The 15,361-nt window shown below is 44.2% G+C and overlaps 2 protein-coding genes and 1 long non-coding RNA gene across 3 annotated transcripts in view; 2 read left to right on the forward strand and 1 right to left on the reverse strand.

Annotated features, from left to right (window-relative positions):
• SHISAL2A (shisa like 2A) overlaps positions 1-7,579 on the reverse strand; it is a 32,163-nt gene extending 24,584 nt beyond the window's left edge. Inside the window, 1 exon segment of the mRNA XM_055585876.1 lies at positions 7,158-7,579. Within this exon segment, the coding sequence (XP_055441851.1) occupies positions 7,158-7,339 (182 nt within the window). The 5' untranslated portion in view covers positions 7,340-7,579.
• LOC129655445 (non-histone chromosomal protein HMG-14-like) lies at positions 3,344-4,496 on the forward strand. The gene has a single exon (XM_055585877.1). It carries the CDS (start codon positions 3,444-3,446, stop codon positions 3,747-3,749), a length of 306 nt encoding a protein of 101 aa, XP_055441852.1. The 5' UTR covers positions 3,344-3,443; the 3' UTR covers positions 3,750-4,496.
• On the forward strand, positions 6,743-10,721 carry LOC129655446 (uncharacterized). Its single transcript, XR_008716008.1, has 3 exons — positions 6,743-6,821; positions 7,884-7,984; positions 10,596-10,721. It is a non-coding gene; the product is annotated as an uncharacterized LOC129655446 (long non-coding RNA).
• Positions 10,722-15,361: the final 4,640 nt, after the last annotated feature.

Consider the following 15,361-nt stretch of genomic DNA (forward strand, 5'->3'; position numbering starts at 1 on the left):
TTATCTCTTCTTGCTATTCTTTGGAAATCTACATTTAAATGGGTATATCTTTCCTTTTCTCCTTTGCTTTTCGTTTCTCTTCTTTTCACAGCTATTTGTAAGGCCTCCTGAGACAGCCATTTTGCTTGTTTTGTATTTCTTTTTCTTGGGGATGGTCTTGATCCCTATCTCCTGTACAATGTCACGAAACCTCTGTCCATAGTTCATCAGGCACTCTATCAGATCTAGTACCTTAAATCTATTTCTCACTTCCACTGTATAATCATAAGGGATTTGATTTATGTCACACTTGAATGGTCTAGTGGTTTCCCCCACTTTCTTTGATTTAAGCATGAATTTGGCAATAAGTAGTTCATGATATGAGTGGGTTATGAGAGTCATTTAGACTTAGACATTTGTGGAGCAGGTCAAGCCAGGGCTTGGGACCAGATAGGCCTGAGTTTTCATCCTAGTTCTGACACTTCTTCTCACTAAGGTAATCTAAGAGAGTAACTTAACCTCTTACAAGTTTCCTCATCTGTAAAATGGAGAGATGTGGCAGAGCTGTGATTGTGTAAATGCAACTAGTCCTAAAATGGTGTGAAGTAATGTTCTTTTACCACCAGACACATCCACAACTGAGCATTGTTACCACTTTGGCCCAGCTCTCTTTCTGGAGCTATTTCTCCACTCTTCCCCAGTAGTATATTGGATACCTACTGACCTGGGGGGCTCATCTTCTGGTGTCATATCTTTTTAGCTTTTCATACTGTTCATGGGGTTCTCCAGGAAAGAATGCTGGGGTGGTTTGCCATTCTTTGCTTCAGTGGACCACATTTTGTCAGAACTGTCCATCCTGACCTGTCCGTTTTATGGATGTCGATGTGGTTATGTCTGGTGGTGAAAGTAAAGTCCTGTGTTGTAAAGAACAATACTGCAAAGGAACCTGGAATGTTAGGTCCATGAATCAAAGTCAATTTGATGTGGTCAAACAGGAGATGGCAAGAGTGAATATTGACATTTTAGTAATCAGTGGACTAAAATGGGTGGAAATGGATGAATTCAATTCAGATGACCATTATATCTACTACTGTGGGCGAGAATCTCTTAGAGGAAATGGAGTGTCTCTCATAGTCAACAAAAGAGTCTTAAATGAAGTACTTGGGTGCAATCTCAGAAATGACAGAATGACCTCGGTTTGTTTTCAAGGCAAACCATTCGACACCATAGTAATCCAAGTCTATGCTCCAACCAGAGAAGGCAATGGCACCCCACTCCAGTACTCTTGCCTGGAAAATCCCATGGACGGAGGAGCCTGGTAGGCTTCAGTCCATGAGGTCACTCAGAGTCGGACACGACTGAGCAACTTCACTTTCACTTTTCACTTTCATGCACTGGAGAAGGAAATGGCAACCCACTCCAGTGTTCTTGCCTGGAGAATCCCAGGGACAGAGGAGCCTTGTAGGAGTCTGTCTATGGGGTCACACAGAGTCGGACACAACTGAAGCAACTTAGCAGCAGCATGCTCCAAACACTGATGCTGAAGAAGCTGAACAGTTCTATGAAGACCTACAAGACCTCTGGAACTAACACACAAAAAAATGTCCTTTTCATCATAGGGATTGGAATGCAAAAGTAGGAAGCCAATAAATACCTGGAGTAACAGGCAAGTTTGGCCTTGGAGAACAAAAATGAAGCAGAGTAAAGGCTAACAGAATATTCTCAAGAGAACACACTGGTCATAGCAAACACCCTCTTCCAACAACACAAGAGACAACTCTGCATATGGACATCACCAGATAGTCAATACTGAAATCAGATCAATTATATTCTTTGTAGTCAAAGATGGAGAAGCTCTATACAGTCAGCAAAAACAAGACCTGGAGCTTACCGTGACTCAGATCATCAGATTCTTACGGCAAATTTCAGACTTAAATTGAAGAAAATAAGGAAAACTACTAGGTCATTCAGGTATGACCTAAATCAAATCCCTTATAATTATACAGTAGAGGAAATGAATAGATTCAAGGCATTAGATCTGGTAGACAGAGTACCTGAAAACCTATGGATGGAGGTTCATAACACTGTACAGGAGTTGGTGACCAAAACCATCCCCAAGAAAAAGAAATGCAAGAATGCAAAGTGGTTGTCTGAGAAAGCCTTACAATAGCTGAGAAAAGAAGAGAAACAAAAGGCAAAGGAGAAAGGGAAAGATATACCCAACTAAATACAGAGTTCCAGAGAACTGCAAGGAGAGATAAGAAAGCCTTCTTATGTGAATAATGAAAAGAAAGGAAAACAATAGAATGGGAAAGACTAGCGATTTCTTCAAGAAAACTGGAGAAGGGGAATGTTTCATGCAAAGATGGGCTCAATAGAGCACAGAAATGGCAAGGACTTAACAGAAGCAGAAGAGATTAAGAAGCAGTGGCAAGAATACACAGAAGAACTATATAGAAAAGGTCTTAATGACCAGGATAACCATGATGGTGTGATCACTCACCTAGAGCCAGACATCTTGAAGTGTGAAGTCAAGTGGGCCTTAGGAAGCATCACTACGAACAAAGCTAGTGGAGGTGATGGAATTCAAGATGAGATATTTCAAATCCTAAAAGATGATGTTGTGAAAGTGCTGCACTCAATATGTCAGAAAATTTGGAAAACTCAGCAGTGGCCACAGGACTGGAAAAGCTCAATTTTCATTCCAATCTCAAAGAAGGGCAATACCAAAAAATGTTCAAACTACCATATAATTGTACTCATTTCACTTGCTAGCAAGGTAGCGCTCAAAATCTTTCAAGCTAGGCTTTAGCAGTACTTGAACCGAGAACTTCCAGATGTAAAAGCTGGATTTAGAAAAGGCAGACAAACCAGAGATCAAATTGCAAACATCCACTGGGTCATAGAGAAAGGAAGAGAATTCCAGAAAAACATCTGCTTCATTGACTACACTGAAGCCTTTGACTATGTAGATCACAACAAACTGTGGAAAATGCTTCAAGAGATGGGAATACCAGACCACTGTCTCTTGAGAAACCTGTACGTGGGTCAAGAAGCAACAGTTAGAACAGGACATGGAAAAAAAGACTGCTTCAAAACTGGGAAAGGAGTACCTCAAGGCTGTATATCGTCACCCTGCTTATTTAACTTATATGCAGAATACATCACGCAAAATGCCAGGCTGGATGAATCACAACCTGGAATCAAGATTGCGGGAAGAAATATCAATAACTTGAGATATGACATCACCCTAATGACAGAAAGTGAGGAGAAACTAAAGAGCCTCCTGATGAGGGTGAAAGAGGGGAGTGAAAAACCTGGCTTAAGCTCCCACCACCCCCGCCGCGGGTCCCAGCAGCACGGTTGGCGGGAGGAGCGGCAGCGGTCAGGCTACTCAGCTTCGCGAAGGCTCTCAGCGCGCCGCGGCCCTCAGGCACCCGGCTCTGGCCCGCCCCGTCGCCACGATGCCCAAGAGGAAGGTCAGTTCCGCCGAGGGGGCGGCGAAGGAGGAGCCCAAGAGGAGGTCGGCGAGGTTGTCAGCTAAACCGGCTCCTGCAAAAGTGGAAACGAAGCCAAACAAGGCGGCGGGAAAGGATAAATCTTCAGACAAAAAAGTGCAAACAAAAGGGAAAAGAGGAGCAAAGGGAAAACAGGCGGAAGTGGCCAACCAGGAGATTAAAGAAGACTTACCTGCAGAAAATGGAGAGACTAAAAACGAGGAGAGCCCAGCCTCTGATGAAGCAGAAGAGAAAGAAGCCAAGTCTGATTAATAACCACACACCGAGTCCTGTCAGTGGTCCCTGTTTCCCTTCTTGTACAATCCAGAGGAATATTTTTATCAACTATTTTGTAAATGCAAGTTTTTTAGTAGCTCTAGAAACATTTTTAAAAAGGAGGGAATCCCACCTCATCCCATTTTTTAAGTGTAAATGCTTTTTTTTTAAGAGGTGAAATCATTTGCTGATTGTTTGTTTTTTGGTACAACCAGAATATAGTGGGATATTGGATACGGGAGGCTTTGATTGTCTTGGGTGTCAGCTTAACATTCCATAGATGGGGGATAGCTTTTATATCCTGTAACACAAAAGCATACTAAATGGCAGTTTGGAGTCAGTTGTGCATTTAATGTCTTGAACACTTTAAATTACTTCTCTTCCCATATTGTTTTGGTAGAATTATTTCCTATAGCAAACCACTTTTTGATCTTGGCTCTCCTGGTCAGAATTTTGTGCACTATACTATAAAATCTTTGGTCGTGGTAGTCCACTTTTCCTAGTAACTTGGTTAATGTGCTGTGAACGATTGACAGTTTGGGTATGTAGTGTATATGATATTAAATTGTGAATCAGTGGGACTTATGATGTAACAACATATCAATATTTGAAGATATTGGTACTTGAGATCCTGTTAAGGAAAGTTTGCTCCAAATTTTAAGCTGGAAAGTCACTGGAATAACTGGTAAGAATCACAACTACATGATATTTTAGATTTCTGGTACATATGTTAAGAATTGTGTACAAATGGAAACATCTGTGTAGTGATCCTCAAAACAACCAATAAAATCTCAGTTATAAAAGAATTTTCATAAAAAAAAAAAAAAAAAAAAACCTGGCTTAAAACTCAACATTCAAAAATCTAAGATCATGGCATCTGGTCCCTTCACTTTATGGCAACCAGTTGGGGAAAAAGTGCAAACAGTGACAGATTTTATTTTCTTTGGCTCCAAAATCACTGCTGATGGTGACTGCAGGCATGAAATTAAAAGACACTTGTTCTTTGGAAGGAAAGCTATGACAAACCTAGACAGCATACTAAAAAGCAGAGACATCACTTTGCCAACAAAGGTCTATATAGTCAAAGCTATGGTTTTTCCAGTGGTCATGTATGGATGTGAGAGTTGGACTATAAAGAAAGCTGAGTGCCAAAGAATTGATGCTTTTGAACTGTGGTGTTGGAGAAGACTCTTGAGAGTTCCTTGGACTGTAAGGAGATCAAACTAGTCCATCCTAAAGGAAATCAGTCCTGAATATTCATTGGAAGGACTGATGCTGAAGCTGAGACTCCAATACTTTGGCCACCGGATGCGAAGAACTGACTCATTGGAAAAGACCCTAATGCTGGGAAAGATTGAAGGAGGGGGGAGAAGGGGATGACAGAGGATGAGATGGTTGGATGGCATCACTGACTCAATGGACATGAGTTTGAATAAACTCTGGGAGTTGGTGATAGACAGGGAGACCTGGCGTGCTGCAGTCCATGGGGTCGCAAAGAGTCAGACACGACTGAGCAACTGAACTGAACTGAACTGATGGTTTTTCCAGTAGTCACGTGTGGATGTGAGAGTTGGACTATAAAGAAGGCTGAGCGCCAAAGAATTGATGCTTTTGAACTGTGGTGTTGGAGAAGACTCTTGAGAGTTCCTTGGACTACAAGGAGATCCAACTTGTCAATCCTAGAGGAAATCAGCCCTGAATATTCATTGGAAGGGCTGATGCTGAAGCTGAAACTCCATTACTTTGGCCACCTGATGTGAAGAGCCAGCTCATTGGAAAAGACACTGATGCTGGGAAAGACTGAGGGCAGGAGGAGAAGGGGGTGACAGAGTATGAAATGGTTAGATGGCATCCTCAACTCAGTGGACCTGAGGGAGATAGTGAAGGACACACTCAGGGAGATAGTGAAGGACAGGGAAGCCTGGTATGTTGTAGTCCATGAGGTCGCAAAGAGTTGGACACGACTTCGCAACTGAACTGTGCCTAGCATAGCACCTGGCACAAAGAAAAAGCTATAACCAACGAACGAAAATATGGATAAACACAGAATATATGAATATAATTCTGCAAGCGAAAGCAGCCAAATGTGCAGGATTTGAAAACCTGGCCATCTGAAAATCCTTTGAAATTACAAACCGAGCTGTCTAGAAAAAGCAATGATATCTGTAATTGTTAGTGGCATATGCCAAGCTGATTTTACCTTGATCTTGATCTCATTTGGCCCTTGCCCTAGTCAGCATCATCATCCCCATCTGATAAGTGAAAAGACAGTGGCTCAGAGAGGGTTTAAGGCAGGCTGTCCTTTCACACCCAGAAGGCGTGCAGCCTCCAGTCACATACCTCCAAGGGACAGGAAGATCAAAGTCTACAGAGATGGCCCACCGCATTTTTGCTGATGCCTGTTTTCTAGAGCACTCAGGATCAAGTCCTGTTTTCTGGATGAGGCCTTTGGAGACCCAGAGAGACTGAGATCTATTGATCTATTGCCCTCTCAGCTCCACACTTAGGTTCCAGGAATGTCAGCACTGGTCTTATCATCTCCTTCTCTGAACAAGTGAGGAGACTGGGGTCCTGTGGGTGGGGGTTCACTGCAAATACACTGATCTGGCTTCTGCTGTGGCATTATGTCATTGTTTAATGATGAACTTGAAGGCAACTCTGAATCTCTGGTCATCTGCCTTCACTCAGAACTCACCACAGGACCTGACATGCTAAGTTCACAGGCAAGGGTGGCTGAAAGAATGACTAAATATGAGCAGGAACAAAAGGACTGAGGTTGGGCTGAGTCTTGGATTGAGTTGGAGAATAGCATCTAATGAAGTATTAAGGCTTGTGAGTGAGGTCTAGATAATGTTTGGAGTCAGGGTGGGGAAGGAGAGCTGAGGTGGGGTTGCAGGGAGGATGAAGGAGGAGATCAGGGCTGCTGATAGAGTAAGGGCTTGGATCAGTACTGGGGAGTGGGTAAGGTCAGGAATGAGGCTGGTGATGATATCAGGAAGGGGACCATGCTGGGCACACAGATAAAGGAGTTATCCTGTGAATGCTGCAGGATGGGAGTTTGCTGTTAGGGTGGGGGTTGTTGTGTAATTTGGGTTGAGGGTGGTGGATGAGGACATCTGGAGTGGGGATGAAATGAAGCTTTTCCAGGGTGAAGTTGGGGTAGGGTTCAAGGATGGATCTGAATAACGGTTGGGTTAAAATGGGGGAATGGAGCGGAGAAGCGGCTGCAGGGGGGATCTGGGTTGGTGAGAGCCTGAGGGGGTAAAGGCGGGTGGGGGTCGGTGCTGACTTTGGGGTGGGCACTGGATGAGGGCTGAGGGTTTAGCACACGGTTGGGCCGAAGATGGAGCAAGGGGGCTAGGACGGGAACGGGGTTCTAGGTGGGGTGAGGGCCAGGGCCGGTACCTGAGCCACCACATGTAGCTGTGCTCGTAGGGGAAGAAGCTGTGCGGGTCGTCGCAGCAGTACTTGTGGTCGCGGAAGCCGCAGCAGAAGACGGCGGCCGCCTCGCCCCCCGGCCGCGGGCAGCTGAAGCCACGCACCACCTCCTGCTCGGCGCTCACGTAGCTCGTGCAGGCGCCGCTCATCGCGACCCGCGCGCGGCCCGCCGCCACCCCGGGTCCCCAGACGGACTGACGGACAGAGACAGCAATGAGCCCGAGAAAGAGACACACAGAGAGGCAGAGATAAGCAGAGAGACAGAAACTGACACAGAGACGGAGAGGAACACAGATGGGCGCAGACAGAGCGGTGAGAGACCTAGAGCCCCCGAGACTCTAGAGAGGATCGAGAGGCAATCGGGTGCGCGGACAGGTCTTGCCAAGAGAGGGGACGGAGGAGGGAGAGGGAGGAAGGAAGGAGGAGGGCCGAGGAGCGGTGGGAGTGGAGAGGGGCGGGAAGGCGGGCGGGGGATCGCGCCCGAGCGCGGGGCGGCGGGCGACTCGCGGAGCCGGGAGGAGGGAGCCGCCTCTCGTCTCTGCCCGCGGCTCCCACCAGCCCCACTCCGTTCCCGGTGGACGCACTCGGGCGCTGGGTGCTCAGAGAGACAGCCCATGTCCAGGGTGGCAAAGCGGGAATCGAAGTCACCGGCTTGGATTCCATACCTGTGCTGAGCACCATCCATTGTGCTAGGTACGCACTGTGCGGGTCACTGGGAATCCCCGGGCAGTTACAGGCTGGTGTAGGACACGGACGAGGGACCTGTTATCGACCCCACAGTAGGGTCAGTACAGGTATGATTAATACACGATCTCACTTAACCTTCACAATAACCCAGAGAACCAGGGATTTTCAAACCTATTTTATAAATGAGAGCTAAGGGTCAGATGAAAGTCATTTTCCTGAGCTCTTAAACCCATGGGATTTTAACCTGGGTCTTTCTTGTTCCCAAGCCCTTGATCTTTCTGGGGTTCCCACAGCGCCTCTTTTTCAGTGACTTTTACATGTTGTCATCCTTCCTTGCCTGCAACTTCCTTTCCCTGAGCAGCTAGCTCATGCACTGATGTGTTCACACTCCCCTGATCAAACACTCTCTCTCCCACACTGGCCTAGGGTAAGGGATCTAGTGGATGTTCAGATGGTAACTCCACCTACCCAAGAGCAAAGCCAATAAGGCCTGACCATTCTCATAACTTTTCCAGATCACAAGGTTAGTGTTCTTATTAGGATCAGAAGAAGCTCCTTCCTACAGTCTGAAGGAGCTGTAGGAAGCCTTTGCAGATTATCTGTCTGTCCGGTCAGGGTACACTGGGGAGACCCAGGCTCTAAGTTAAGGTGTACATTTTGGCCCAGTTACACTGAACCAGGACTAGGGACTGTTGGACTTGAGTTGTCAATAATTCCTATTCAGTCAATCACAGAGTGCTTAGGCTGAAAAGGACCTGTGAATCATGTAATCAGTGGATGAGTTACAGCTAGCATTAAGAAAAAAAAATTAATGGAATAGAAAAAGTATAGTGCAAATAGTAAAGCTAAGTATTCTTTCATAAAATGTTTCAGTTACATATGTCTGTATGTATTGTGGTCCAGATCACAATGTAAAAAGGATTTCTTATTTTGAGTCAGGTCAAAAAGGTTTGAAAGCCACTGAATCTGACACCTTCCATTGTTCTGATGAGCAGGGACTTGTACACGATTACAAAATCTTTAGCTCTCCTGATTTCTTACAGCAGTGGGGAGAGTAGGAAATAGCTGATGTGATGCCTTGGGAGTCCCCAGTTCCTCTATCTCTTGCTTTCAATGTGAATGGGATAAATAATGGGCATCAGGGGATCTCAAGCCCTAGCTCTACTCCTTCTCTGCTTTTTTCCTCTCTGTGCTTCAGGTTCTGTTTCTTCATCCAGGCCAGCTCCTCAGATGCTGATGTGTACCATGCCCTTGACCTGGGCACTGGGCCCCCTGAGAGAGATCAGATCTGGGTCTGCCCAGAAACACAGTATAGAATGCGAGCCAGACAGATGATCTAGGACGGGGCAGGGAAAGGGGAAATGCAGGGACCATGGCCACAGAGGGATCACCATCTGAAAGAAAAGGGAGGAGTTTTGAGGGGGTAGTATCTTCAAGGGCCACTGTAAGGTCAAATATGAAAACTGGAAGGAATTGTTTTATCCTCCAGAAAATTCCTCCTGTGAATCTCTGCAAACTGGAAACTGGATGACATACTCTAAGGGAGGTGCACTTTGGCCTCTTTATCAGGTAGAGATTAAAGAGGAAGGATTTGGAATCCTATGTAAAGGAGCAAGGTCTCCTGAAGACATGGGATTCAGCTGTGAGATACAAAGCACTCTGCTCTGGCTTTTGGCAAATTGGGAAGCTGCCAACAGTTTCCAAAGCCCTTTCCTGCCAAGAATTAGTTTCTCCAGCAACCCTGTGGAGTGAGCCAGGTAGGGATGATTATGCCCCTGAGAGAGATAACAAGCCCAATGTCACAAAGCAGCCAATGGCCCAGGAGGGACTAGTACCATGTCTGTCTAGCCAACAGTCCTCTTTGGCACTGATGAAGACTATGGTCCCCTATTCAGAAGCATATTTTTAACTACAAAAAGTAAATTAGAATTACAAAGTATACCAATTTTATAGAATCATCATCAAAATAGTTATTTTGTGAATTAGTTCTTTTTTAACATATTAAATAATAAGATATAGAGATTTATTTATTAACTATTGTTACTTTTGAGGTGGTAAATGACTATAAAAACAATACTTCAAGATATTGCTACTGTAATGCAATACAAAAATAACTATGATTTCTATTGGAGACAGGGCTTCCCTGGTGGCTCAGATGATAAAGAATCTGCAAAGCAGGAGATGCAAGAGATGTGGGTTCGACTCCTAGGTCAGGAAGATCTCCTGGAGGAGGGCATGGCAACCCACGCCAGTGTTCTTGCCTGGAGAATTTCATGGACAGTGGAGCCTGGCAGGCCAGAGTTCATAGGGTTACAAAGAGTTGGACACGACTGAAGCGACTGAGCACACACACACCACTGGTGACAAAGTCACAGGTTCTGCTAATACTATGTGACGCTGCTTATGTGCATGATAGAAGGAAATGCTAAATTTTGACTTAGAGGCAGTGAAAACAAGGATGTCACTTTTTTCCATCCAAGTTCATGGACCTCTCCCAGACTGAGCTCTATCTGTGGACCCCTTGGGCTCTTTGGAATCTATGCTAGAATCTTTGACCTCTTCTGGTCTAGAACCTACTGTAATGCTCGTTCCTTATCATGTGCATCATGTTCCTTCCTACAGACACTTACTGCAGACCTACTGTATGCCAGGCAGTTTCCCACCTTGTGTGTCACGTAGTCCTTGAAAACTTCCTTTGTTTTTCTCCCCATTCTGCAGACAAGGTAACTGAGACTCAGAGAGGTCAAGTGATTTATCCAAAGCTACACAACTAGTAAACAGAATTCTGTACCACCACACCTTCTTCCCAACCTGAGGTCTGGGGACCAGAGTCTCCAACCAGAAGGGCAGGCAAGTGTAAGAGGGAAGAGTGAGCAGGGAGAACTCACATTTATGGAGAACACACTGTGAACTAGGAATTGTGCCAGTCTCAACCCACTCCAGTGTTCTTGCCTGGAGAATCCCAGGGACGGGGGAGCCTGGTGGGCTGCCGTCTATGGGGTCGCACAGAGTCAGACACGACTGACAGACGCAGCAGCAGCAGCAGCAGCAGCAGTCTCCTTCAATGCTTACAGTTCTGTGCTGTTACTCTCTTCATAAAAATAACTAGATACATATGTATTCATTATGAAAAAAATTAGAAAATAAGGATAAACCACATTAAAAATAACAGTCACCCATAACCTCACCTTGTAGAAATATCAACTGATACTTTGGTATGGAGTCTTCCAGATACACACACATACATACACACACCACTTTTACCCACTCTACCCATAGGAAAACTGGACCCAGAGAGGTGAAGTAACTTGCCCAAGGATATACAAGTATCAAGTTTCAATCACCTGCGGTGTGACCTTAGACTGGTCACTTTCCCTCTCTGCCTTAGGGCAGTAGTTAGTTGATGTCACCAGGCCAACCTCACAGTAACTGGAAGCCTCTTGGGCGTGGTTCTCTAAACAATGCGCTCCAGACCTGCCAGCCTTGCTCCGGATCCTCAGGGGTCTGGAAAGACATGCCCTTTGCTGTTAGTCCACAAGGAGGCTGAGGACCCGGACACAACCCGCGGTGAGGGTTCGATCCTGCTCTCTGGGTGGTCCACGCCGAGTCCCTGGACTCTGGACACCACTGAGCAGCCCCTATCCTCTAGCCCTACTGCCTCCAGCTGTGCCGGCCCGACACCCCTCCCCCAGGGCTCCCCCGTCCCCTACCCGGCTCCCCTTCAGCTTGCAGGTCACTGCATTGGAGAGGCAAAGAAAGGATGCCGAGAGGGCGAGGGTGGGATGATTTGGGAGAATGACATTGAAACATCTATATTAACATATGTGAAACGAATCGCCAGTCCAGGTTCGATGCAGGATACAGGATGCTCCGGGGCGGGTGCACTGGGATGACCCAGAGGGATGGTATGGGGAGGGAGGTGGGAAGGGGATTCAGGATGGGGAACACTTGTACACCTGTGGCAGATTCATGTCGATGTATGGCAAAACCAATACAATATTGTAAAGTAATTAGCCTCCAATTAAAATAAATACATTTATATATGTATAAAAAGAAAGGGTGCCAACATGCATTAATTCCCTTTGAGTGCTGGTTCTAGGCACGACCACTCTTCTGATGCCCATGATGGATTCTTACCCTTTTTTTCCAGTGTGAGGCTCCTGCCTCTCATCTTGAAAGAAGTGACTTTGCCAGGTTGGAACATGAAGTCCAAGGACAAATTGGACTAAAGCTCAGATCTCCTGATACCAGCTAGACGATCTCCGAGCTGGAGGTGGTCTTTGGGTTTAGGTTTTTGTTAGTTTGTTGTTTGTTTTCCTGTGAAATCTTTAAAGCACACAAACAACATAAAGAATAATACAAGAACCACCCATGCACTCTCTACTGGTAAGAAATTGCTTCCACTCACAACTATTCTCCTGAATTTGGTGTTTATCATTTCTATGTTCTTATTCATGCATTTATCATGGACATGTGGATCTTTGAACAATGTATAGAATTTCTTTACATGTGATTATATCTCAAATAAATAACATCACATTAATGTACTCTTCTGGAGTCTGCTTTTTTTTTTTACTCCATCTTATGTTTTTGAGCTTTGTCCATACTTATGTGTATGCTCAATCTGGTTCATTCATTTTCACTGCTGTATAGTTCCCCAGTTACTGAATACATGATGGCTTATTATCCATTTTCTTTAACATTTAGATTCCTTCCAATTTCTTTTATTACTATACAATGCCGTTTATCTTGAGATTTTTAAAAATAATCAATTTTACTGAGGTATATTTTACAAACAATAGAAGATACACATTTCAAGTGTGCACCTTGGTGAGTTTATACTCATGGAGCCACCACCGCAGTCAAGATACAGAACATTTCTGTCACCTGTCACCATTCCTTGGGGTGCAATCAACCCTCCTCCCTACCCCTAGCCTTGCCTGAGACAACCTGCTTGCCCTCCCTATAGATTAGTTCTATCTGTTTTTGAATTTTTGTCTTAATAGAATCAGATAGTATGCCCTCCTTTGTGTCTGATCTCTTTTGCTCACCGCAACGCCTTTGCGATAAACAGAAATTGCTGCATGTAATAGTAGTTCCTTCCTTTTTATTGCCAAGTACATGGAAATATACTCTTTATACGAAAAACTGCAATTTGTCCATTCAACAGTTCTTGGGCATTTGAGTTGTTTCCAGCTTGGGACTATTGTGAATAAAGTTCTATAAAATTTTTGCATATATGCTTTTTACGGGTGCCTACGCTTTCATATACCTTGGGTGAATCCTAAAAGTGGAATTTTGAGGTAATAGAATAGATGTATGTTTAACTTTGGGCTTCCCAGTGGTGCTAGTGTTAAAGAACTTGCCTGCCAATGCAGGACATGCAGGAGACAGGGGTGCGATCCCTGGGTTGGGAAGATACCCTGGAGAAGGGAATGGCAACCATTCCAGTATTCTTGCCTGGAGAATCCCATGGACAGAGGAGCCTGGCAGGCTACAGTCCATAGGGTCACAAAGAGCTGTACATGACTGAAGCGACTTAGCATGCATGCATCCTTGGCACATCAGATGGTTCTCTGATCAGAACAGTTTTCTGATCAGAACTCAGGCATCCGCACTGTAAGCACCAAATCCTAACCATTAGACCACCTGGGAACTTCTCTATCTTTTCTCTATTGAATTAACACCTTTGGTAAAACTCAATTAATCATGTATGTATGGATTCATTTCTGGATCCTCTATTCTATTTCATTGATCTTATCTGAATCTATCCTTATGTCAGTTCTACTCTGTCTTAATTACTGTAGCTTTCTAAGTGGGTCTTGAAATCAGGTAGCATAAATCCTCTAACTTTGTCCTTATTTTTCAAAATTGTTTTAGTGCTTCTGAGTCCTTTGCATTTCCGTATCAATTTTAGAATCAACTCATTGATTTCTGCCCCCCTAAAATCCTGCTTGGATTTTGCTTAGGGTTACGTTGAATCAATAGATCAATTTGAAGAGAATTAACATCTTAATATCGAGTTTCCCTATCCATGAACATGGTATATATCTCTTCATTTATTTTGTTCTTAATTTCTCTCAGCAGTGCTTTATACTATTCTATGTACAGGTCTTGTACACATTTTGTAAAACTTTTCCCTTTTTCTTATTTTTGATGCATTGTAAATGATATTTTTTGAAAATGTGATTTTCTAATTGTTTGTTGCTAATTTATAGAAACACAAATTATTTTCATATATTCACCTTGTATTCTGGGATCTTGTTAAATTCACCTATTAGTTCCAGCATTTCTATAGGCTGCTTAGGATTTTTTTTATGTTAACATGAAAAAATTTCCTCACAAGCAATATATTTTAAAGGCAGTTTTACTTTTCCTTCACAGTTGGTGCTTTTTCTTTCCCTCTTGTTTTGTTATACTCTCTAGGATTTCCGGTATAATGTAGACGATAATTCATTTGACTTTTGAGGCGGAGTTATACGATTCTTTTTTCTCTGCATTTTGATTCTCTCCCATCACACACTTATCAACAGAGAGATCCTCTGAAGGCTTGACCTGAGCTGTTTAAGCAGCCCCAGTGGTTCTAGTCTGACCTCTAAAATATGAAACTGTCCATACCTCTCCAACTATACCTGCCTCTTCTCTCCTACAGGAAGCCTCTGTTTCAGCCAATCTGACCTGGGAAAGGAGCCTCCTTTCCCAAGTTTTGCCTCTGTTGTTCCCTTCTTCAGCTTATCTTATTCCTCTATACTCTCCAGGGTCCATCTTGAAGACCACCCCCACCCTGTCCCACAGAAAGCCCTTCTGTGACCAACACTCAGAGTACCATTCTTTTTTTTTTTTTTTTTTTTTGCAGTATCTGCCATTCTGTCTGCCATTCATTGAGCACTTCCACATGCCATCATATCACTTAGGAACCACAGCTTCAGACTATAGGCTCCTCTAGGATAGAAACTGTACCTGCTGCAGGTCTGGTTTCATCACACTCAGTCCAAGGCCTGGTTCTCAATGGCAGGGTACCTGTGCCACCTGGTTTTTTATGTGCTTTTGTGCATATGAAAAAAAAAATAATACCCCTTCCTCGGGCCTGATATAGCTCTATGCCAAAGGCAAAGCTGGGTAAATAAGAATTCAGGCTGGATTTCAACTCCTTCTTGTGTCTTCTGCTGGCCAACTTCAAAATCTGCATAGCCATATGGGTTAAAGGGAGAGGAAGAATTAATAAATTCCCCTTAATAAGAGAACAAATGATTCTACATATGGATATTTTATACATAAAGATATTGAGTCTCAGCAAGGTTTGTCTCACCCAAGGACCCAGCCAGGAATGGTAGAAAGTAGGATTTGGCTATATATTGTTACTCTGCTTATTTAACTTATATGCAGAGTACATCATGAGAAATGCTGGGCTGGAAGAAGCACAAGCTGGATTCAAGATTGCTGGGAGAAATATCAATAACCTCAGATATGCAGATGACACCACC

The sequence above is a fragment of the Bubalus kerabau genome, chromosome 6 (assembly GCF_029407905.1).
Source record: "Bubalus kerabau isolate K-KA32 ecotype Philippines breed swamp buffalo chromosome 6, PCC_UOA_SB_1v2, whole genome shotgun sequence".
Lineage (NCBI taxonomy): Eukaryota > Metazoa > Chordata > Mammalia > Artiodactyla > Bovidae > Bubalus > Bubalus kerabau.